The sequence below is a fragment of the Macrobrachium rosenbergii genome, chromosome 29 (genome assembly GCF_040412425.1).
Source record: "Macrobrachium rosenbergii isolate ZJJX-2024 chromosome 29, ASM4041242v1, whole genome shotgun sequence".
In the NCBI taxonomy this organism is placed as follows: Eukaryota; Metazoa; Arthropoda; class Malacostraca; order Decapoda; family Palaemonidae; genus Macrobrachium; species Macrobrachium rosenbergii.
The window spans coordinates 23,960,586-23,984,583 of record NC_089769.1 but is presented as its reverse complement, the minus strand read 5'-3'; the positions used below and the strand labels follow the sequence as shown (position 1 = coordinate 23,984,583).

Genomic DNA, 23,998 nt, shown 5'->3' with positions numbered 1-23,998 from the left:
CGGCACTTACCAAATTCGTAGCCGTCAAGGTGAGGTTATACCACGCCGTCGTTTCGAAGTCGAGAACCGTTGCCAGGCTGACGACCCCAGAGGATGGACTCACAACGAACACCCCTTCGTCGTTCCCTCCGGTGATCGAATACTGCAGAGAAGACGGCGAGGTAGCCGCCAGACGAGCTATTGCTGACCCCACCGAAGTCCACTCGTTAATTTCCACCACCTTAGGAGCCTCCCCTTCCTTCCAGGAGGGCGGCGCCTCGGGCGATGATGCCACGATGACCCGCACTGGAACAGAGGCGGCTCTGGCCTGCCTGCCGTGGTCCATGGCTCGCACCAACAACAGGTATTCCCTGGGGTCAGAATCGACCAACTCCCGCGCTAATCGAATGACCCCAAGAGACGGCTCCATGGAGAAGAGACCACCAGCATTACCTGAGGGAATTTCGTTTGCAAAGTATAATACGCATGCAACTGCTTAATAACCATGGAACAATTACCTTTTATTCTATATAATTATGATGCAGAAGCATAGCAATCACCCAATGGAAATCAATTATCAAATTTAATTAAAATAAAATTAAAGTAATAAATCATTCAGTAATCATACACGCTAAGCCAGAACTGAATTGAAAAAACAAATTCAGTTCGACTGATTTGAAGGTTAAAAATAAATGAAACAGAAAAGAAGATAAATTATATCCTTAACTAGATCTGCGGTAAAAACAAAAAACCTCTTCATAGATCTACAGAAACCGGTGAAATGAACCGGTAGCCACTGGATCTGATATACACTCGCTTAAGTGACCCCGGTTACTGAATTATATCTACTTAAAAAAAGAGGTCATTAAAAATCACACCGTTTAAAAGAGCAGACGACAAGTTGCAAGTAGCGCTAAAATGAGAGATCTTTTTTCTTTCTTTTTTCTTATAAGTGTAGCGGGGAGGGGCAGAAGCAAGTGGAGAAAGATGACTGCATTGTTATAGCTGTCCTGAGGGTACGAGCCTCAAATAAAAATGAGATCAATGAACCCAAGGAATGCGTGAGGGAGGGAATTTATTTATTACACTCGTGGAGTCTGTGAGACCTCATCTACTGCTGAGAGGAGAGATCGCCGGCAAAGATCGGCAATAAAGCCCCTTTTGGCGAAGAAGACAAAGCTCGATTTTACTCAGAAGGAAGTTGTCCTGAGTGCCAATGATGATCATTTTTTTGCAGACTTGAAATCATCCATCAATAATCCACTATTTTGGTGGTGTGGCCTCTTCGTCTATGTTTTTGTCAGTGGGTAGCAGAATTTGGAATTTAAATTACACAGTCGCTTCATATGAACAGGGAACCGAGATCAGGAATCTTCTTGTGTTAATGCTTTTGCCTAATTAAATAACTTCATAGTTCATTACTGTGTAAACAATAACATTTACCATGCAATCCTGAAATGATCGTTTGTCTTCCGGTCACAGACAAGAAGAAATAAACAAAGTTTCTTCTGTTCAAATATTCCTGAAACATTACAATGACAATGTGGACAAAGACTATCTATTAAATTTCGTTTGCTTAAACAACACATGAACAAAGATTCCTTAGGGACTGAAATTAGTTTAGTGTCAACTACATCATATCTCCCAACTATCTTCTTTCGACTATTTACAGATTCATAACTTCCACGAAACCCTTACACCAAAGAGAGCTCTCTAAATGTTGACATGCTTTCCAGAATTCTTCATAGCTGAGGACCTTTTAATTGTAAAGCAGACCATTTATCAAGTCATACCTGCTTACGCTACACGTCTGGAAAATTAAGTCTTTCACATAACTGGTGCAGGGTAACAAACACAAGGGCAAAGGAAAAAAGTAAGTATACAAGGGCAAAGGAAAGCGCATAAACGGAACAAGGACAAAGTGAGATAAAACAAGTAAAGACGAGAAAACGCCACCTCTTACTCAAGGGCAAAAAAAGGGGGGTGGGAAGGTGGAAGAAGGGGATGGGAGGGTTGGGGGCGGGGGTAAGAAAAAAATGAAATCTCCCTAACCAGAAGGAAAAGCAGCAGTAGCCTGGTGGCATTGTTTCGAGATGTGCACCAACAGTTGGTTACCTCCTTTGTACGACTTACCCTCAACAATGGAGTAGGACAGTCTCCCATTGTCCCCCTTATCATGGTCTACGGCCAACACCCGTGTCACGGCGGTGCCTGCAGCTGACCCCGCACTCATCTGCAAGAGACATCACGCTTCCATGAGATACACTGCAATAACGTCCGTGCATAAATTTATTATGAAGTTGCGAGAGAGAGAGAGAGAGAGAGAGAGAGAGAGAGAGAGAGAGAGAGAGAGAGAGAGAGAGAGAGAGAGATTGTTAGTATCATTTAGTCTCAGAATCAAAAGAGGGACAGAATTACCATACCTTAACCTCATAGACAAAAAGAAAGTTATCATCACTAAGCATATCACTGACAGACAGAGTTATTTCTATCCTTTAGTACCACCGACTGGAGAGAGAGAGAGAGAGAGAGAGAGAGAGAGAGAGAGAGAGAGAGAGAGAGAGGGATTACATTCCTTCAACCTAATATCAAAGTCGTTTCCTGGTAAAAAGAAAAAAGAAAAATTCAAGAGTAGGTGAGAGAGAAGAGAGTTTACGGAATGACAAAAGACAATGTTTGCCTGTCCATGTCCAAGGACAGTTCTTCATTAGCCAGCCTTTGTTTACAACTTGTCCGGCGACTCTGCAGAGGCTAGGGCAGCTTAACTTCTGCAAAACTTTGGATACAATTATCCGAGCTTTCTCACCTCCCAAAACGTTCGTTCGTTCTTTATTTTGGCTAAAAAAAATAGTTTTTGTTTGTTCATTTCTAGCCTGAAGACATTCTTTCATTGATATTTCTACACCTATAAGAGTTGCTCAATTTTCACTATTAAAGAACGTTTTGTTTTATTAAAATCTTTTTTTAACCAAAAACCTTCGTCCTTGTTTCTCAATATACCACGGACTCAGCGTTTTCATATAGAACAATCTACCTTTTTTTTCATCAAAAGTTTTACCACAGTTCAAATTAGACCGTGGAAAGGTTTAATAAAAGCTAAAGTAGCCATTTTCATTCGACTGAAATTTCATCATATCTGATAAGATTGCACTCACTATAAAAACTCACATTTAATGCGATACAGTTTTCACATAACTATCAGCAAAAAATAACAAGTAAAAAATGCGCCGAAGAAACCGAGTTTCCTGTACAACGTATAATGCTGTAAGAAACTCTCATCCACGGCACATGAAACTCTCAGCAGCGGTCCATGAAACTTTCAGCCACGGCCCGTTGGTAAACTTTGTTGTTGGCACATACAGCGGTGCCAGATGAACGATCATGGCTAACTTTAACCTTAAATAAAATAAAAACTACTAAGGCTTAGAGGGCTGCAATTTATTATATTTGATGATTGGAGGGTGGATGATCAACATACCAATTTGCAGCCCTCTAGCCTCAGTAGTTTTTAAGATCTGAGGGCGGACAGAAAAAATTGCGGACGGACAGACAAAGACGGCGCAATAATTTTCTTTTACAGAAAACTAAAAAACTGTTTAAATTTGAAAAAGAAAACAGAAAATCTCCACAATGAACGACAATTATATGAATGTCAAAGTAATCGGTGTCTGGCCTTTCATCGGGGACCATACAATATCAGATGAAACAACTTAATTTTGAATATATATATATATATATATATATATATATATATATATATATATATATATATATATATATATATATATATATATAAAATATTTTATAAAATATTTTCTGTCAAAACTGAATTCCAATAATGCACATACACACATTACTATCATAACAAATCACAAAGCCTAAGTGTACAGTGAATACCCGTAACTAATAGGTAACTTCATCAAATATGTGGCATGCCACCAATAACGAAAAACAAGTTCATTTCACCGTCAATTTTCCCCAGACGTTAGAAATCTCATTCGTACTTCATTCATATGAACAGAATTTTGATGTCTGATCCCGAAATAACACATAATCTATTACATAATAATTTTCTAGCTCGTCCTGATCAGGAATAATCACGGCCTCATGATGAAAATGAAATGTTCACTTCCAAAATCGTCACAAAATTAATGCTAACTTTCACCGCACTCTTTATACAGCGATAAAAACGGTAGCATTGTAAAAAAAAATACATTTAGATTTATCTAACACATCTTGTACCTCTCGACAAAGAAATGACAAAATATCCCATGATATGCCATTTTTTCAAATAGGTCATAAAATGTACGTCGTTTTCATGCGTTGTTTTTCTATAAGAAAAGAAAGAATTAACACTAATATATAAACAGACACACACACACATGTGTATGTGTGTGTGTGTGATGGGTGGGTGTATGTGTGTTTGTACGTTCTTGTTTGTGTATTTTCAGGTATTAAATCACATAACTCATTAATATCTAAATTAATTGTTATTCACAAACTAATAACTATAAAGTAAAATAAATATCATTAGTAAAAATTTTGACAATACAAACACACCAGGGATAGATTCAAGTACCAGTACTGAAGAAATTTACGGGAACAGGTACGGATGATTTGCTGAGTACTTAAGTAAAAATCCAAAGACTTAACAATGTATGTAATTACAATTACAAGTACTATTCAACACTTACCTAACATTTTTATACACATGTTTATTGCAAATTAAGTAGCAAATATCTAATGAAAATGCATATTATGGAAATATATTACAATGATCTTACCGAAACGAATATAGCTTTGCCCTTCACTAGTGTCTGTGTACTTCTCAGATCTTAGAGTGTGATAGTGAACCTCAGCCCACTGTGCCTAAGAGTGAAGAGCTACCCACAGCGTCAAGACTGAACGAAGGTGATCACGAGTGAGCCAGCTCACAAGTGATGATAATGATAACAATTCTATTAAACTTTCTAGTTTAGTCAATAATACAAATTTTAATAACATAAAATACATTTCCTTCACAAACAAATAATGTGATACTTCCAGTTTAGAAAAACATACAAGACAATTATGATTTTCTAAGTTCACAATTAATGATTACCCTAGTAACTAAAAGTGGCAAAATTAAACAAAATAATTACTGTATTAAGCTCACCCTGCGAGAGACCCGGTTGGATCGTACACTTAATCCTTAATCCCCCCACTGAATAACATTTGTGGTTGCTCTAAAACTATCAATTAGAGTGACTGAAGTTTGCGGCCTGTTATTGGACAGGTTATGTAAGTTATCACATTTATCGGCCTTCTTTTAATTTTAGCAGCAAAAAAAGAAAAACCACATATGACCAAAACACCTAAAAATTAAGATTCTTCCAAAACTGCGCCATTTCATAAGCATATTTAATGTATAGTAACTAAAATGTAGGTGAGTTGTTTACACACTTTTTTCCTCTTTCTGCACCGTTAAAATTCTTCAAATTTATATTTTTACTTGCACTTGCTGTTCCATTTCCTTCCCTGCCTTTGTGTGACCAACATTCCTCAGTTCTTTTATTTCTTCTCTAAGTCAACAATCTCGTCTTAGACGGGCTATTCCTTCTCTTCTATTATACCTAGATGATTAATGTCTTCCTTGATTTTGTCCATCTTCATATCATCAAGTATCGTATTATCCAACTCATGTTTAAATACTTGATCTTTGGGATCGTTCTTTTTACAGCGAAGTTCCCTGACCTTCCGCAGATATTAAATTTCGTTCGAGAGGTCTTTAAGGCTTAGAAGATCTCTTGAACGAAATAAAAAAATCTGAAAGACCGCTTAGAATCTAAGCGGTCTTTCAGATTTTTTTATTTCGTTTTCCGCACCATTCTTTACTCTTCTGTTTTCTTCCTTTAACTCACAAGCTTTCCTCTCCTTGTCCATCACTTGCGCTTGCAGATCGGCAGCCTGAGTACGTAATTCGTTGTGAGTCTTCACCATCCGGTGGACTTCCCAGTTCAAGGAATTTACTTAACTGTTCATAGCCGTCCTTTCTTGTTTCGTCTCTTCCAGTTTCATCTTCAACTCTGCAATCTGCTTCTCGAGTCATTCACCTTCTCCACGACACGATCTCGTTCGTTCTGTAGTGTCTATCATTAGCGCCCTCCAGTCTTCTACTTTCTTCTTTTAACTTGGTAGATTGGTTGGATCACCTGGGTATTCGTGTTCTCCAACTGTCCCGTTTTCTCGTTCAAGATATTTACCTGATGCTCCACAGTTGATATTTCCAACCTCTCTTGCTCTTCTATTTTCCTCATTATATCATCTATATCCGTTGCCTATACTCTTGGATTTTGTTACAGAGGTGATCATTACGAATATCAAAACTCCCAGCCTCTCTTGGTCGTCCTCGTAAAACTTGGCCCTTTTGCAAGCTTCTTCGAAGGTCTACTGGCATGCTTTGTGAAACAGCGCTCCAGAGAGAGACTTTCCTTGCCTGTGTTACTGAAGGACGTCAAGAGGAAAAAATGTGGCTGACGCCGTAGCTAATCTCGAGACACTGAAGGAAAACCTAACAGAAGAAAATGCTGCTTTGCAAGCCCAGCTTCAGGGAGGAGTGCAAACATCACGCGGGCAGTTCGAGATCAGCCAGCATCTTGAGTTCAGCAGACAGTTGGGTAGAGAGATTGACGAAAATCTCAAACTTCATTAGAAAACTGAAACCTTGGATAATGCAAATGGTGGACTCAAGGATGGATCGAAGGTTCGAAAAGGCAGTTGTCCATTTCTTGATGTTTCCTTCCCATGATGAATAGTTTCATTTGGAAAGGAATCATGTTCCCTGTCGTACGAAGCCTTATATGAGTTTACACTCAAAAATCTGGCTCGATTTTGAGAAAATTTGAAATTTTTTAAGTAAAAAATCTTCATATTTTTTTAACCATCCTGACAAATTCCTATTAAATGCTCATGTAAAGATGAGTTCATACTACACGGAATAAGGAAATGGAATATAAAATTATGGTTGCTCTCAAACTATCACTTGGGGTGACTGAAGTTTGCAGCCTGTTATTGGGAAGGTTATGTCAGCTGTCACATTTATTTGTCTTTTTTAATAGTAAAAAAAAGGCCACATATGACCAAATCACTGTCTAGAATCATTTCTTGAGCCGGGTTCTGACAAATTTGTATTTATAGGCCAAAATACATATAGCCACGCCAGCATCCATATGACGAAAAACTTTAATACTATATGGAGGTCAAGACATTAATGGTGTTCAATATGAAAGTCAAAATTTTCACATGTACAGCACAATATCTAGCTGATTTATATTCTTAGTGTTGTTAACAAAAATATCAAGTTTCTATTAAAGAAACTTCCTACCCCATAAGGGTGATTGTGTTCAACTCGATAAACCAGGCACCTACAGCAAGAGAGTTGCCAGGTAGTAGAGTACAACTGCTTTACATTAATAGCTATAGCTGATGCTAACTTAAAATTTTTCCTATCATCATTTAATAACTTGCATACCTACCTTTTTACACTGATTTAAGTCAAATGTCTTACTATAATATGCTTACTCATAGTAAAAGCAGTCATAGTTATCTAATTACTTATGCTAAAGTACCTGCAAAATTATTACTGTAATATACTTGAAAGGCACTTGAAAGTGCTCAATTTTTCAAGTATTTTGGCCCACGTACAAATACATTGACTTTCAAAATCTGAAGTAAAAGTACAGTTACTCACAATTTTTTACCTAAGTTCAAGCACAAGTACTAGGACCCAAGCCTGATACACACACAAATACATACATGTGTGTGTGTATATATATGTATATATATATATATATACATGTATATATATATATATATATATATATATATATGTATGTATATATATATATATATATATATATATATATATATATATATATATATATATATATATATATATATATATATATATATATATATATATGCATAAAGCAACGGCCAATGGGACTGGTAACCAAGTACCATTTCCAGCTCAGGACAAAAGAAAACAGCGAAACTATTTCGCTTTCCCTAATAATGGGTGGTTTCATACAAAATTTAGGACAACCATTGCCACTGTCACCTTCAAACTGGTGAATAACGTATGAACTCCATATACAAAACATGCAGAAGTTTCTGCACAGAAGTTTGCATTGATGCTTCACAGCCTCGTACCTTCACAATGCTTTATAATAAAAAGGGACAGATATTGTAAGGCACGACTGACTAGTACCTGGACTGACCAAATCCAGCACACACAACAAATACCGCAGATGAAGAGAGAGAGAGAGAGAGAGAGAGAGAGAGAGAGAGAGAGAGAGAGAGAGAGAGAGAGAGAGAGAGTAACGACGTATATTGACTTAGATATATCGCTGCTGATTTGCCTTACAACATTTGTAAACTTTGGAGAAACGACACTGCTTATTTCGCTGAAGTACGGGAAAGGTTGGTTGGCTGTTAATGTGCAAATTACAGTGAAACATTAGGGAAAGATTAATATGTATTTAGATATCTTCAAGTCAACAGAGTTACACATATCTTATATCTCACATAAATTTATTAAATGGGGACATAGATTTTAATAACGCCAGTTTAAATTAATAAATAAGTCAATTACTCAGTCAATTTCATCTATAAATAAAACTGCAGATCCTGTCAGCTGTCACGCCTCAAGAGCTCCATATATTCGTAGCAAAAATTTGTCCCCATAGAAAAAAAAAAGAGATACGCAGTCTTCCGAGAAGAAACACTTGCTTAATCACTTAAAAATACAGTGCCAGTAAATATGAAACTTCGGACCATGAGTGTGACAAAAATGTGACAAACATCGTGACACATCTCCATTACTTGTCGTGGCGAGCAACACAGAGTGACTGTGAAATTCACGAAAAAAAAAAAATGGCAAATATAAGGTTCCTTTGTGCATGACCAACCTGACTATTCAACAAATTACAAAATGGCCGAGATATTATCTGTAAACATAAACATACACACACACACGCTCAAACACGTACAAGCACACAGGAACACATAAACACACTTCCGCGCGTATATGTGTGTGTATGTACTATGTGTGTGTATATATATATATATATATATATATATATATATATATATATATATATATATATATATATATATATATATATATATATATATATAGTATATTCTCCTAAATCTTCTAGGCTATCAAAAGCAAAATTCTCAGTTAATCCCATTAGGGATGATACGGATGATGACTGTAAGACAAAAATTACCGCAGATATAAAAAGTCATGTCACGACCTCGGCGGCGTTGCAGTTGACCGCACAAGACCCGAAGCTGCGCAGGATCATAACGCAGAACTGCGCAAGGGGAGTCGGCAACATTGCGCATGAATATCACATGAGTGAGCAGAGCTACACACAACTAAATTCCATCTTTAAAGCCATGGCATCCTAATTAATCCCCAGGGCCATTTTTTCTCATTTTACCACATCAAGAGAGAGAGAGAGAGAGAGAGAGAGAGAGAGAGAGAGAGAGAGAGAGAGAGAGAGGTTTATTTTAATCGCCAATAAAACAGTAATTTCCCTCAATACTCTTGGATGACGTTGACTAACCAAATGACAGCTTTTATAAATTCTTATGACACTCTTCAGTAAAAAGAGTCCTCTCTCTCTCTCTCTCTCTCTCTCTCTCTCTCTCTCTCTCTCTAGTGAAAGACCGAAGGGGCTTACTTTTACCAAACTGACCAATCCCTGAATTACTCATCTTATCATGCCAGTGGGGAAGCAGACCGCTGAATGTAACAGAAGCCAGAAAAGGGAAAGGTTATAGTGTCTCTAAACTCAACAAGCCACGGGATTGAAAGACAGAATTGTTTGAAATCGAAAACAATTTCACCCTAAAGAAGGGGAAAAACACAATAAGGATCTACTACAGTAAAGCAAAATCGGGCTCATTGGCTATATCTGTCGAACGACGGCACTTTCGAAAGACACATTCAAAATTTGCACGAAATTCCAAAATACTACAATACTGGCACTTTAAAGATAAACTCATTAGAATAAGATTAGCAATATACAATATGAAAGTCCCGATTAATCGGACGCAGAAAAGCTTTAAAACGACTTGAGTACTAAGAAAGTTTATATATATTACATTATATCATGAAGTAAATTCCGAAGAATAAAATTTCATAGCTAATAAATGTGGGAGCACCTGCGTTCTGGATATAAAACAAGTAAAAAGTGCGCCGAAGTTTCTTCAGCGTAATCGAATTTTCTGTACAGCCGCTACAGCGTATAATCAAGGCCACCGAAAATAAATCTCTTTCGGTGGTCTCGGTATAATGCTGTATAAGCCGCGGCCCACGAAACTTTTAACCACGGTCCGGTGGTGACCTATCCTATACCGTTGACAGAAACACGACTATGGCTAACTTTAACCTTAAATAAAATAAAAACTACTGAGGCCAGAGGACTGCAATTTATTATGTTTGATGATTGGAGGGTGGATGATCAACATATCAATTTGCAGCCCTCTAACCTCAGTAGTTTTTAAGATCTGAGGGCGGACAGAAAAAGTGCGGACAGACAGACAAAGCCAGCACAAAGTTTTTTTTTTTTTACAGAAAACTAAAAACTAGTTTCAAAAGGATTACTGGATTCTAAGCATCTGGCATAAGTATACACAACATTCAGACGACGTCTAGACGACAAATTTGCTAATATAACTACCCAATAATGGGCTAAGCAATCTTCAGAAACCGTGTGAAACAGTGGTTGCCGATTCTCACGCCTAATGCAGCAGTGCGATGTTTGATGAATCTAGATGGATTTAATTTATTTTTATTTATTTCCTCCACTGATTTCTACTTTTGACAAAACTGGCGGTAGTTAAGAAAACCCGTGAGGGCCATACAAATGAAAAAGCCTCAATCAGTAACACTCGATACTACAGCACCACCTGTCGGCATAAAGCATAACATCACACTGTCTCACTCGTAATTAAGCAACTCCAGTCATCAAATTACGGAATTCCTCCTGTTATGGCGCAACTTACACTCACCGCTGTTGTTAGAGGTTTCGAAATCATTGTCCTAATGAGAGAGAGAGAGAGAGAGAGAGAGAGAGAGAGAGAGAGAGAGAGAGAGAGAGAGAGAGAGACCATCATCCTAATGAGAGAGAGAGAGAGAGAGAGAGACCATCATCCTAATAAGAGAGAGACAGAGACAGCCATCATACTAATGAGAGAGAGAGAGAGAGAGAGAGAGCATCATCCCAATGAGCGACACGAGAGATAGAGAGACACCATCCTTATGAAAGAATCGATATCATTGTCGTGATTATAAAATAAGAAAAACTTCAGTCCTGATTAGAGAGAGACTGAGACAGAGAGCATCATCCTAATGAGAGAGAGAGAGAGAGAGAGAGAGAGAGAGAGAGAGAGAGAGAGAGAGAGAGAGAGAGAGAGAGAGAGTGCATCATCCTTATGTGAGAGAGTCGATATCATCGTCAGGATAATGAGAAAAACTTCAGTCCTGATTAAAGAGAGAGAGAGAGAGAGAGAGAGAGAGAGAGAGAGAGAGAGAGAGAGAGAGAGAGAGAGAGAGAGATGCAGGCATTGCAAATCGTAGAGTTGAGCAACACTAGCGAATCAACAACGCACGCTGAAACATCAGACATTTTGCATATCAAAATCACTGTACACGTTATTCACACGATACAATATGCAGTATCACCATCACTGACATTCGAATTGAAGTTCTGCGTCTCTTGTCAACAATGAAAAACAGAATTGCTACTACTGTCAGTTTGACAGACATGTATCTTGTCAGGTTTTTTTTAGAGCGGAAAGTTATTATTCGTCACCAACACAGCTCTTAAATCTGATGGTTATGCATTCATTCATATTCAAATATTTATATATATATATATATATATATATATATATATATATATATATATATATATTATACTGTATGTATATAAATATATATATTTATATATAATTGAATATATATATATATATATATATATATATATATATATATATATATATATATATATATATATATATATATATATATATATATATGAAACGTGTGTGTGTGTGTGTGTGTGTGTGTATCTGGACAGGGCGGTCGTGGTAGGAAGCGCTGCTGATGAACATTATGGAAGGGTGTAAGAAGTGGCTAATGCTACGGGAGATTTCTGCACAATTAATAATTCTCCCTTACTTCACCATTTACTTAAAGCACTAGCTAATTGTTTCTGCCTTTCAATTGTATGTTTGGATCCATCGTTTACTGAAGAGAAGCGAAGTTTGTGGGAGCGTGTGTGCCTCTGTGAGCGCGCGTTTGTGAGCCAACATCGAAATCCTGTGCCGTTTCTCAATTCATGGTAATAATACCCCAAGAATGGGGTATTATGACCAAGAAATATTAAAAGTCAAACAATGTTGTATTTGTCACAATTTTCGGGCAGCAATGCAACAGGACTGATATCACTCGAAGGTATAACTTTCCATAAAAATACTGATAATCAACACCTGAAAAAACTTCAAGCATAATGCAAAACCGCTTTGAATTAATAATTCACATGACGTCACTATTCACTTCAATTCTACTGTACGTGGAACATTCTAAACAGGAGGAGGAAAATGACACAAAAGAAAAAAAGATGCTTTGTGCAGAAAGATGAAATTCACGATGAAAGCATCAGGGAAAAAAGTCATTTTCCACATTGTGTTTCCTGTTACCGATGCACACATCTTCGCTCGAATCAAACTTCCACACAACTGTATGTCCACATAAGAAAAAGAAAAACCGAAGCAAATGAGGAGGAATACAGTCAAATGCAGATGAAAACCATGAGCAATTATGAAACAAAAAATAAATGTTTACACTTCAAACCAGCTGTTGATAAATATCATAATAATTAAGGGAAAAGCGCAAGACTATGTAGAGTAGCATTATATTCCCCCATCACGTAACTTAATATTTCGAAAGATTTATGAATTTGCATTTACCCTCTTCCCAGCAAAGCCTGAGACTTATACAGCTTCTACTCTAATGCTATGATACCATACAAATCTATGTACACCAATTCAAGAAATAAACGAGAGAGAGAGAGAGAGAGAGAGAGAGAGAGAGAGAGAGAGAAGGTTCATGACCATATTAACTTTTCGGTCTTCTCAGTGACATCTTATTTCTATCGTCTAGAACATGAAAAAACGATGATTGGTTTTAGTTATTCATATAATTAACATACCAATAATTCCACTGCCTTGCTGCGAATTTTCTCTCAGTTATTAATTAAAAACAGTTATTTCAGCTTAAATCCAAGCCATTATATAGTCAACTGCCAATCAAAACATCATACGAGTGTTTAATCAGAAACTGATGTGAACTTATCTAATAACATTTAACCCAATTTTCTTCCATTTTTATTCGCACTTCTCATTTCTGAGCTCGGGGAAATACAAAGTGAATCTCAGCATCTCTTCTGTTCAGACTCTGCTTGTGAAGTATTTTTGAAAGATAGATAGATAATAGAATTATGTCATTTTAAATAGCTGGATACCATCCTTTAATACAGTCAGAACCGTTCCAAGGAGGGAAGTGTGATTTGGTGTCGTCAGTGAATTCTTTATATAGATTATAATGGCCGAAACAAACACAACCAAACACTCACTGCATTTTCAGAGGCTTTGCCAAAACAGAAGGCAAGAGACTCGATCTTGAATCGCCATAAACGCAATAATCTGAACAGGTGACACATCGAAGAAATATAATTAGCGAGGGGAAACAGGATGAAGTCTGGCTACCAATGAAAATTTATCGATTATCACAGAATGTGGAGAGAGAGAGAGAGAGAGAGAGAGAGAGAGAGAGAGAGAGAGAGAGAGAGAGAGAGAGAGAGAGAGAGAGATGCATTAGACTAATGAGAAGCACGAAGAAGAAAGCATAAGACAAGACGACAACAGAGCGGAAGGAGAACACTATATGAGAGAGATTTCATGAGAAGGTGATATTTCTGCTGGGTATCATAACTAGTCTTCCTGCTGGAGAAGTACACTGTCATCTTTCCAAGAATGGGGAGGCCAAGTCTGGCAAAGAAATGTTAATAAGACGCGCAGGGCAGCATAAATGAAGCTCAGCTATTGAAAAAAAAAAAATAGTACACATTACACTTGTTAGGATAGTGTCGCAACCAGCTAATCGGTGTTGAACAAAATCCTCCCTCCTCTGTTAAGTATAGTAGTTTATTTTTACGAGTGTGAAGAAATACGGACACTGTGAAAAACACTGATCCAGGCCATTCATTAACAGGACAGAATAAAAGCAAGGCAAAGTAAAGCAAGGGAGAACAGAAACAAGGCAGGTATAGAAAAATGGAAACCATTGAGTAAATCAACATAATAAAATGTTATCAAAATATAGTACATTCACTCCTCACAGGACCACATCACGAAGATGAGACTTAAACGTTTTTTGATTTTCCGATGAGTTTTAAGGAACAAAATGTAAACGAGTAATCTTAATTCAAAGATGAATCCCATAATATTTCTAATATAAAAAATTAAATCAAAGATCACTTCCTTTTATAATTGAAAAGTATTCCTATTTTCGACACCAACGAAACAAACACACGTACATATATCGTATTATATACCAGATTAACGAACCTCATTTACAGTGCATGAACAATTCGTATAAATACATTCGTATCTGTGTGTGTGTGTGTGTGTGTGTGTGTGTGTGTGTGTGTGTGTGTATGTGGGCGCGCACCACTAACACCATGAGTAAATGTAACTTTCTCATAAAAGTTAAGGCTGTTAACTTGACATTATTCATGAGGGCGTTGCAACACGAGATCCATTATTTTCTCGAGGTGCAATATGTAAATATGTGCATGAGTATGATACATCTTTCATGTAATGACAAAGCTTGATATTATTCTACTCAAGGTCTTCCAATCCCGAAAGAACTTTAGGAAAGACAAAGTACTAAACGTCACTGAAATACTGGCCACGTGCAGACATTAGAATATAAATAAAATACAGACAGAAATAAGACATGAGGAAATATTGATCGAAGCATGGCTGTATCACAAGTCGGACTGAAAAAAGCTTGAATAAAAAGTCATATCAATCACGCTCTACCACAGTCGCTTTTATCAAATGGATAAACGTGAATATAACAACTGTACGCTGACTCTTCACCTGGAACCCAGCTCCCCATTCAGTACTGTCCAACAGAGGCGAGCTTTCAACCAAAGGAATGAGGAAACAAGTTCAAGGAAAGCCGAGCAAAATGTAGCCTAACACCGCCATTCCCTCAATACCGGGAAATTTCGTGCGGTGCACAAACGAGCCCTATTTTGTGACCGCGTCCTTTAACGTCTTTATAAGCGTTTTACTTGTGTGTATCAACATTTCGGTCTTCCTCCCTTCTGCATGCCAGCACCCTCCTTCACAGCCTGACAGGTGAGGGCTGCAACTCCAGGTATGCATTGCGTGACTCACGACCCCTCGCGTGTCACGGCTGGGCTAGGCACCAGCGGCCCACCTGTACGTTTCAGACCGTGTGCACGCGTGTATGTCTGTCCGCAAAGGGTATGCTGTCACGGCGTGTGCACGGATATACCCGTTCGGTTGTGTGGTGCGTGCGCGTGTCTGCTGTGCGCTCCATTTCATGCGATTTTCATTAGGATACATCAATAAGAGCGCAGTTTTAGGCAGGACTGAGGTTGAACGAGCAACGAGGTCGGCTACTAATTTGGTCCCGCTGTGCTGCTGCCCGGCACGGCATTCATAGGGGTTTCATTTCGTGACAACCGGCCTTATTATTATTTACTTAGCTATATGAAAGTATTGCGCCCCGGTTCTTCCCTGTCCTTATTACGCCGCTCTCCTCCACCCCTACCCCTCACCACCACCCCTACCCCTATCCCCTACCCACATACTCCCATTCAGAAGATTTCCATGAACGTGGTTCATCAGGATGATGAAAACTGATCTGGATGTCGTTGCCATCATTTCTGTTTGAAATTGATCTCACTCATTAAAGTATTTCTTCCTTCCACAGTCGGTCATTCAGCCTCTACGACGTCATGACTAAGGAGCTTTCAAGAACAGTCATGAATCGGCGCGTCACAGAGGTCACTGAACTAATGTGCTTGAACAGACACATTTCGCTTAGCAAGAGCCAACTTCTACGAGCGTTTGCAGTCGATACAACTTCCTCTGAAATCCCATGACAGGAAGCATTCGAAACTAGGGAAAAACAAACGGATGCTATAGCAAATAACATTTAAAGCGTGCTTGTTCATGTTGTGTACATCATCTATCATATTTAGAGGCCCAGTTGGCACACTGCGGAATACTCGTTGGCACTAATGGACACAAGAACATAGGAAAAAGGACATACAGACTCTCTATCACGTTTCCTCCTCTTTCTAGTTACGCGTAGGTCTGACTCCCCATGAGGCTCGAAGTTTTAATACCAAAGGAATATGAACGGTCAAGGCAACAATTCGAAATTAAATGTGTCAAGTTCAACGTAAGTCAAATCATTTCCTGAAGGGGTAAAATATCTATAAAAAAAAGCAACTTATACCATTGAAACAAAAATCATGAAAACATTCAACACCTCTTTGGCTCCACATTCCGTTATTTCCAGACAGGAACACACCTACAAACACACACTATAAAGGGAACAAAATAAGCTATGATGGAGAGATCACATCAAGCCTCAACTGGGCGATGCAAAGGGGACGGAAGAGAAAATGAAAAAGATAGACGAGTAAACGGGGAGAGAGAAACTAAAACTGCCGCTCGAAACAACAGACGGAAAATTTTTAGTTTACGACAGGGGACGGGGAGGTGAGAATGATCTGGAAAACCAAAGACGTAAAGACGACGTTAGTGTAATTCAGACCTGGCAAATATTGTTGCAAGCGGTGTACTCTCTCTCTCTCTCTCTCTCTCTCTCTCTCTCTCTCTCTCTCTCTCTCTCTCTCTCATATATATATATATATATATATATATATATATATATATATATATATATATATATATATATATAGTGTGTTTATTTTAGAATTCATTGTTTTTAAGTTGATTTTTCATTTTGTTTTTCAAAAGATATTTTTTCCTTTACTTGTTAAAAGAACACACGGATATTTTAAACTTACAAATAACGCGTCAATCTACTTCGTCCCTTACCTTTCCGTCTTTTTGTAACATCCACGTCGCCAGTAACAACTGAAGGAAGGGAATCCTAATCCCAAAATAGAAGAAAACATTGGCCACATAATGGTACCAGTTGAAACACCTTTAATCCACATCAATGACCGTTTTAGTTTTTAGTTTATCTATCTGCCTATATATCTATCTACCTATTTATTCTATCTAGTTATGTATACAGTATATATGTGTATATGTATGTATGTATGTATGTATATATATATATATATATATATATATATATATATATATATATATATATAGTATATGTGTGTGTATGTTTGTGTATGTGTGTGTGTGTGTGTGTGTGTGTAGTCACGAGCCTTGCCTTATCAGTGAAGAGTTAACTGTTAACTTGTTATTAACCTGGTAGGGTGTATATTATGTTCCAATACTTATTTTTGACATGATACTAATTATTTCAGATATTCTTATCTGTTTATTAAAGTTGCCTGTAGTGGGTTGCAGCTATATATAAAAGACAGTATTTCAAGTAATTATATTCATCAAAAGATTTATATCACAAATATGACTATTATAACTGTCCAGATACCGCTAACACACAAACACAAACACACATTATATATATATATATATATATATATATATATATATATATATATATATATATATATATATATATATATATATATATGAATCTACTTGTCACTTTTGCCAGATATATATGTATCTTAATAACCAAAATAACTTTCTAAGTTGTAAAATTCCCTGTACTCATTGGATACGGTATCACTGCAAACCTTGAACCCGAGTGAGAAATATATGAAGACTGTGGCCTTCCGTGGCAGGATTCGAGCGGTCTAACGGCCATGAGATTGCAGAGAGGCCGTTCCAACAGGTCACGATACAAAGGACAGAAGTCTACGTAAGCTCATTCATACAGATGTCTATCGAATTCATACTTTCTACTGGAGATGAAAAAGGCCTGTTTACTCTCTTATCATAACGTTTGACCGGTTAGTTATAAGGTAACATCTTCAATTACCAAAAAGACAAGCCAAGTCAGGGGAGAGAGAGAGAGAGAGAGAGAGAGAGAGAGAGAGAGAGAGAGAAACGTTAACAATACATTAACTGTTAATGCGCTAAAACATCAACAACGCTTTCACCATTTCGTCTTCATTTATAGCTATGCTTTTGCATGAATCAGAGAGCCCACTCCAGCAGAGAAGATTAAATACGGCGAGCATTTCTACCAGAATTACAGAATTCCAGCAAAAATGGACTACGTTGGTGCCTATCAAGTATCAGATCATGCAGCGACGAGCCTTAAAAGTTCATTGGACAAACTCTCAGCTATTGCCTTTACAGAATTTAAGAACGCTACATGCTGCAAAAGACACTGTTAACAACTACTATTAATAAAAAGGTAGAAATTAAAGAAAGGTGTTATAAGGAAGGCCAACAATCACTAACAACATTACAGATTACACTAATTATATCAGTTTCCAACAGCGACCGTTTCTTTGTAACTACTGTACAAGATAGAATATCTGAATTGAATCAATAAGTGGCTAAGAAATATTTTCATGTCTAAGAGAGCACTTCAAAATAACACAAAATAGTTACACTACGGAAGTGCCAATAAATTTTTACTAAAAAATTACATTCCATTATTAATTTGTTGAGAGATAAGACAAAAAACCAGTGAGGAGGAGCAAGATTGAATACATTAACTTTTTGAGTATTTTCCATCACTCCACTATTCTTGCTGAAAATATTTTTTGTGTGTGTGTGTGTGTGTGTGTGTGTGTGTGTGAAGTTTGAACATAAAATAAGGAATATTAACCTGAAATTGCTTTACTAAAACGTGGAGAAAATGATAAGACCAGTGTCAGTACTTACTTACGGACAAATATATATATATATATATATATATATATATATATATATATATATATATATATATATATATATATATATATAAATATATATATATATAAAATCTATGTATGTCTGTATTTATAAATAGAAATATAGAATAAAAATGTGTGTGAATGAACGCATACATACAAACGACAAGACGGTGCTCTTCGTCTTCCCTTAATTAAAATTCTCCCCTTTTCTAGTTTTTATCACTTTCCTTCCCCCTACTTTTTACAAGTCTTGCTATTTGCATTCCAAATTATACTTCCCACTGTGTTTGCTTCTTGACTCAAGCTAACCTTGGCAAGCTACACTTACTCAAACGCTATACAGGAGGCCATTACAGATAATCGTGAATTCTGGAGAAGCAAAAAGCGGAAGGCAAACCTTCCTTCAAAAATTTCTTTATGTATTTTCATTTTTTTAAAGAAAAAAAAAATCTCCTTAAAAGGATTACGTAGCACCTGTTGCCCTCTTGAAGGAGAAGATGGGATGGGAGGGAGACTGTTGGGAGGGCTGAGTAGACGAGGTGGGGTCGGGTGGGGTGGGGTGGGGGATTCGGTGGGCCTTGAAGCTGCTTTTCCCGACCACCAGAAGCCACAGCAATCTTTACGGGCTGAAGATCCTTGAATTTTAATGGCCTTTGGGTCAACGGTAGCGGCCCTTGCAAATCCATGGATCTTCGTATATCTTGATCTGTTTTTGGAAAAAAATAAAAAAACAAACGGGGGTTTTCTGGCTACATATACTATTATTGTTGCTGTTTTACACTTTACAACCATGATGCTCCACTGCTATAAATCCACATTTTACATTTATCTGTCCAAGTGCAGAATCTAAATACTGAATTATACCACTCGCGTAAAGTAGCAGTAGAAATATATACTCTCTGATGGCATGGCAGGATTAACAGTCGTAGCAGTGGCAATTATGGCGGAAGTAGAAGGAATAACAAACCAGAAAGTACTGCAATGCAAATAATTTAGTTCTAATTCGACAGGGAGTCGGCTTTCCTACAGCCTCGGCCAAAGTACAAACACGTTCCTTGGCTCCACCCATCCCTTGTATCGGAGCTGATTTAATTCATTGCATCGCTAACAGAAGAGGTGATTCTCTGCGAAAAATCAAGTTAGCTTCAATTCTCATTTACGGTGTTCGTAAAATGTAATTTCTCAGCCGATATGTGTCTCTAACCAGGAGAAACAGCTAATTTTCTTTCTGGAGCAAAAATGAGTATTAACTCGGGGAGAGAGAGAGAGAGAGAGAGAGAGAGAGAGAGAGAGAGAGAGAGAGAGAGAGAGAGAGAGAGAGAGAGAGAGAGAGAGTAATCAAACACGAACATGCTTTCCATATTCTGGAATCATAAGATACTGATGATGACTCTCTTCACAAAATTAGAAATCGTTAAAAATATGAAAGCGACAATGATTAAGAATAATTCTTTAAAATCATGACGAAAGACAGATCTCTCATATTGGAGTACTTTCCATAACTGGCTTCAACCCACAGCTCTCATAATAATGTACATGAATCGAGATAAAATTCACATACAGGCTGCTAATGAAATAATTTTTTTTTTTTTTTAACTAATAGCAAGGTAACGAACACGATAAAACGCGGATATGAACCCGGAAATTCCACAAAAAAAAGTTCACTATTGTCTAAAAAGCACACGTGAAACTTGGTATGCACTGACATGAACGTTAATAAATGTTACCTGAGGACACGTGCTTCCGAGAATACAAAAATTGAAGTTAATACCTCAAAGTCTACTCAATCTTTACTCTTGCCATCTCTAAAACTCTCACGGTAAATGCTTAAGAGAAATTAAACTTCTGATCTTTAGTTTATATTCTACAGTGATTACAAGGATAATCTCCACATCTTCAAAAGAAAGTTACTTCTAACTTTACATACATATTATAATCTTAGTCTAATTCTCCATATCAACTGATCACCCTTAACAACTGGTAGCACAACTGCACCTTACACTTCATAGGCCAAGCAGTTAACTTTTCACTGTAAGGTAAGACACGAACTTCACCCACTAGGCGTTATGCATATATATGAAATAATTTTCAAGATGAGTAAACCATGCTTACAATAAGGCAAACAGGGCTTAGGAATGAATCAAATGAAATGTGCAAAAATTCTTAAAAATTATATCTGATCACTGTAAAAACTTTTCAAAGATTACAGAAAGGGCTCCTGAAAATACAAAATGACCTTCGCTAGATTCACTGACAGTTCGTAAAGACACTCCACCTGTTCTATAATTCTCAGTTAATAATCTGCAGATGTCACGAAGGCAGAGGTCATTTACAAATACCAAGAGACACTAGTAACAAATTCAAGCCTCACTGACTACACAACAGATGAAAGTTAAACTTTAGAAAACAGCGCCCTTTAGATAAATAACTGAAACTTGCAGCAGATCTCCGGATTCACAATGAAGCTCCGAGAAAAGTTAAGTATATCTTAAGTTTTACCAGACCACTGAGCTGATTAACAGCTCTCCTAGGGCTGGCCCGAAGGATTAGACTTATTTTACGTGGCTAAGAACTAACTGGTTACTTAGCAACGGGACCTACAGCTTATTGTGGTATCCGAACCACATTATAGCGAGAAATGAATTTCTATCACCAGAAACAAATTCCTCTAACTCTTCATCAGCCGGCCGCGGGAATTGCACTCCGGCCCATCGAATGACAGTCTGAAGCTCAACCGACTCGGCCTACAAAGGGCTTTGAAGCTCCGAGAGCCCACGATGATACTGAATGGTACTCAATACATCAAGGACATGTAGCACATTCACGAGGCTGCATAAATGTGTATCCGTATTGTGAACCCATAAAGCTCTCCAGAAGAAAGCAGTTAAAAGCTGTATCTCATGAAGACAAACAGGAGGTTAATTCCCATTAGACTTACACTCAGCAATTAACATAACTGCACCAGGTTAAATTGGGCGTTTAGTGTACAATCCATTAAACAGACTGAAAACAAATGGTCACAGGTACGCACAAATACCATTGGTCATAGGCACGCATAAATACCAATGGTCATAGGCACGCATAAATACCAATGGTCATAGGCACGCATAAATACCAATGGTCAAAGGTACGCATAAATACCAATGGTCATAGGTACGCATAAATACCAATAGTCATAGGCACGCATAAATACCAATAGTCATAGGTACGCATAAATACCAATAGTCATAGGTACACAAATACCAATGGTCATAGGTACGCATTAATACCAATAGTCATATGTGCACATAAATACCAATGGTCATAGGTATGCATAAATACCAATAGTCATAGGTACACATAAATACCAATAGTCATAGGTACGCATAAATACCAATAGTCATAGGTACACATAAATACCAATGGTCATAGGTACACATAAATACCAATGATCATAGGTACGCATAAATACCAATAGTCATAGGTACGCATAAATACCAGGCGCAGCAACACCAAAGTCTTTACAGCTGAACAGAATATATTAAAACATTATTTGTCCTTTTTCACTAAATTTTCAATATCATTAACCATGACTACGTTCACCAAGAGGGTTAATCAAAAGTACTTGTACGTTCAATTAGTGTAAGCCTTGTTCGAGGCACATTTACCAATTATATTGTTGCTGCCTGAAAAATATCTAAAATCAAACTCCAAGAAGAATTCACTATTAATTAGCATAATTTTACTTCGCTCACCTTCCAACAACAGACATTCTATTCCACTTAAATTAACAACGTATAAAGCATAAATAGGCTTACAAAATAGAAACACACATATATATATATATATACATACACACACACACACACACACAAAAACAAACACACACACACACACACATAAACTCATTTATATATATATATATATATATATATATATATATATATATATATATATATATATATATATATTCATACAAACGTCCTTTAATATCCAATTCACTCTACCTCGGAAATAATATATTTTCATATATGTTACCGAAGGGAATTTTTAAGTTGATAATAAGTCCACCGTCCCGTGGATCGAACCAGCGACGGACGAGGAATCAGGACTACAGTGACGCAGCTTTCTGATTGTATATGAATCACGGTGATGTGATAAATAGTCATATATATATATATATATATATATATATATATATATATATATTATATATATATATTATATATATATATATATGAGTTTATGATGGCTGGCTGTATCTTGCTACCATTGAAACGAGAGACCTGCTGAGACCTTACGATATACCGAGTCATCATTTATATAGAGCAGAGAGAGAGAGAGAGAGAGAGAGAGAGAGAGAGAGAGAGAGAGAGAGAGAGAGAGAGAAGCCTCGTTCGTCGAGGACGGGAAGACGTTGATGAAACCTGCAATATCCCCCGGAGATGAAACGGAATCTCTCCCTTTTAAACGTCTGAATGAACTTAAAAGTGTCGCGGAGGCTGCTAATTAAAGCAGCATTTCGCCAAGTAACGGTCACTTCTGTAAAATGTAGGCGAACCCAAAAGAAAACGGAATATTACAAGTGAAGAAATAAAATAAAGAACACGGCGACAACTCCACGGTAACGGTAGTTTCACCAGCTATTGCAGTCGGTACAAAACATGAATTCCATCAGAAGCTTAACACCAGTAATAATAATAATAACAGGTACTATTATCGTCAAAATCAAATAAACTTTAACATTTCAGCTGTCTGATATCGCTGAAGTGTGTCGGATCACGTCGTTATCATCATCGCCATCATCATCGCCTCCAAGATGTACGCTGATTTTGGCAATATAAATACGAGTATGACATATGTGCGACAGAAAAACTCCCATTTCGGAGAAGAGCGTGGATAAGGGTCAAAGCCTTCCT

The 23,998-nt window shown here is 37.3% G+C and overlaps 1 protein-coding gene across 1 annotated transcript in view; it reads right to left on the bottom strand.

The window, feature by feature from the left end:
- LOC136854674 (fat-like cadherin-related tumor suppressor homolog) overlaps window positions 1-23,998 on the bottom strand; it is a 723,114-nt gene that overhangs the window by 194,919 nt on the left and 504,197 nt on the right. The window contains 2 exon segments of the mRNA XM_067131274.1: window positions 11-432; window positions 2,113-2,212. Coding sequence (XP_066987375.1) covers window positions 11-432; window positions 2,113-2,212 — 522 coding nt within the window.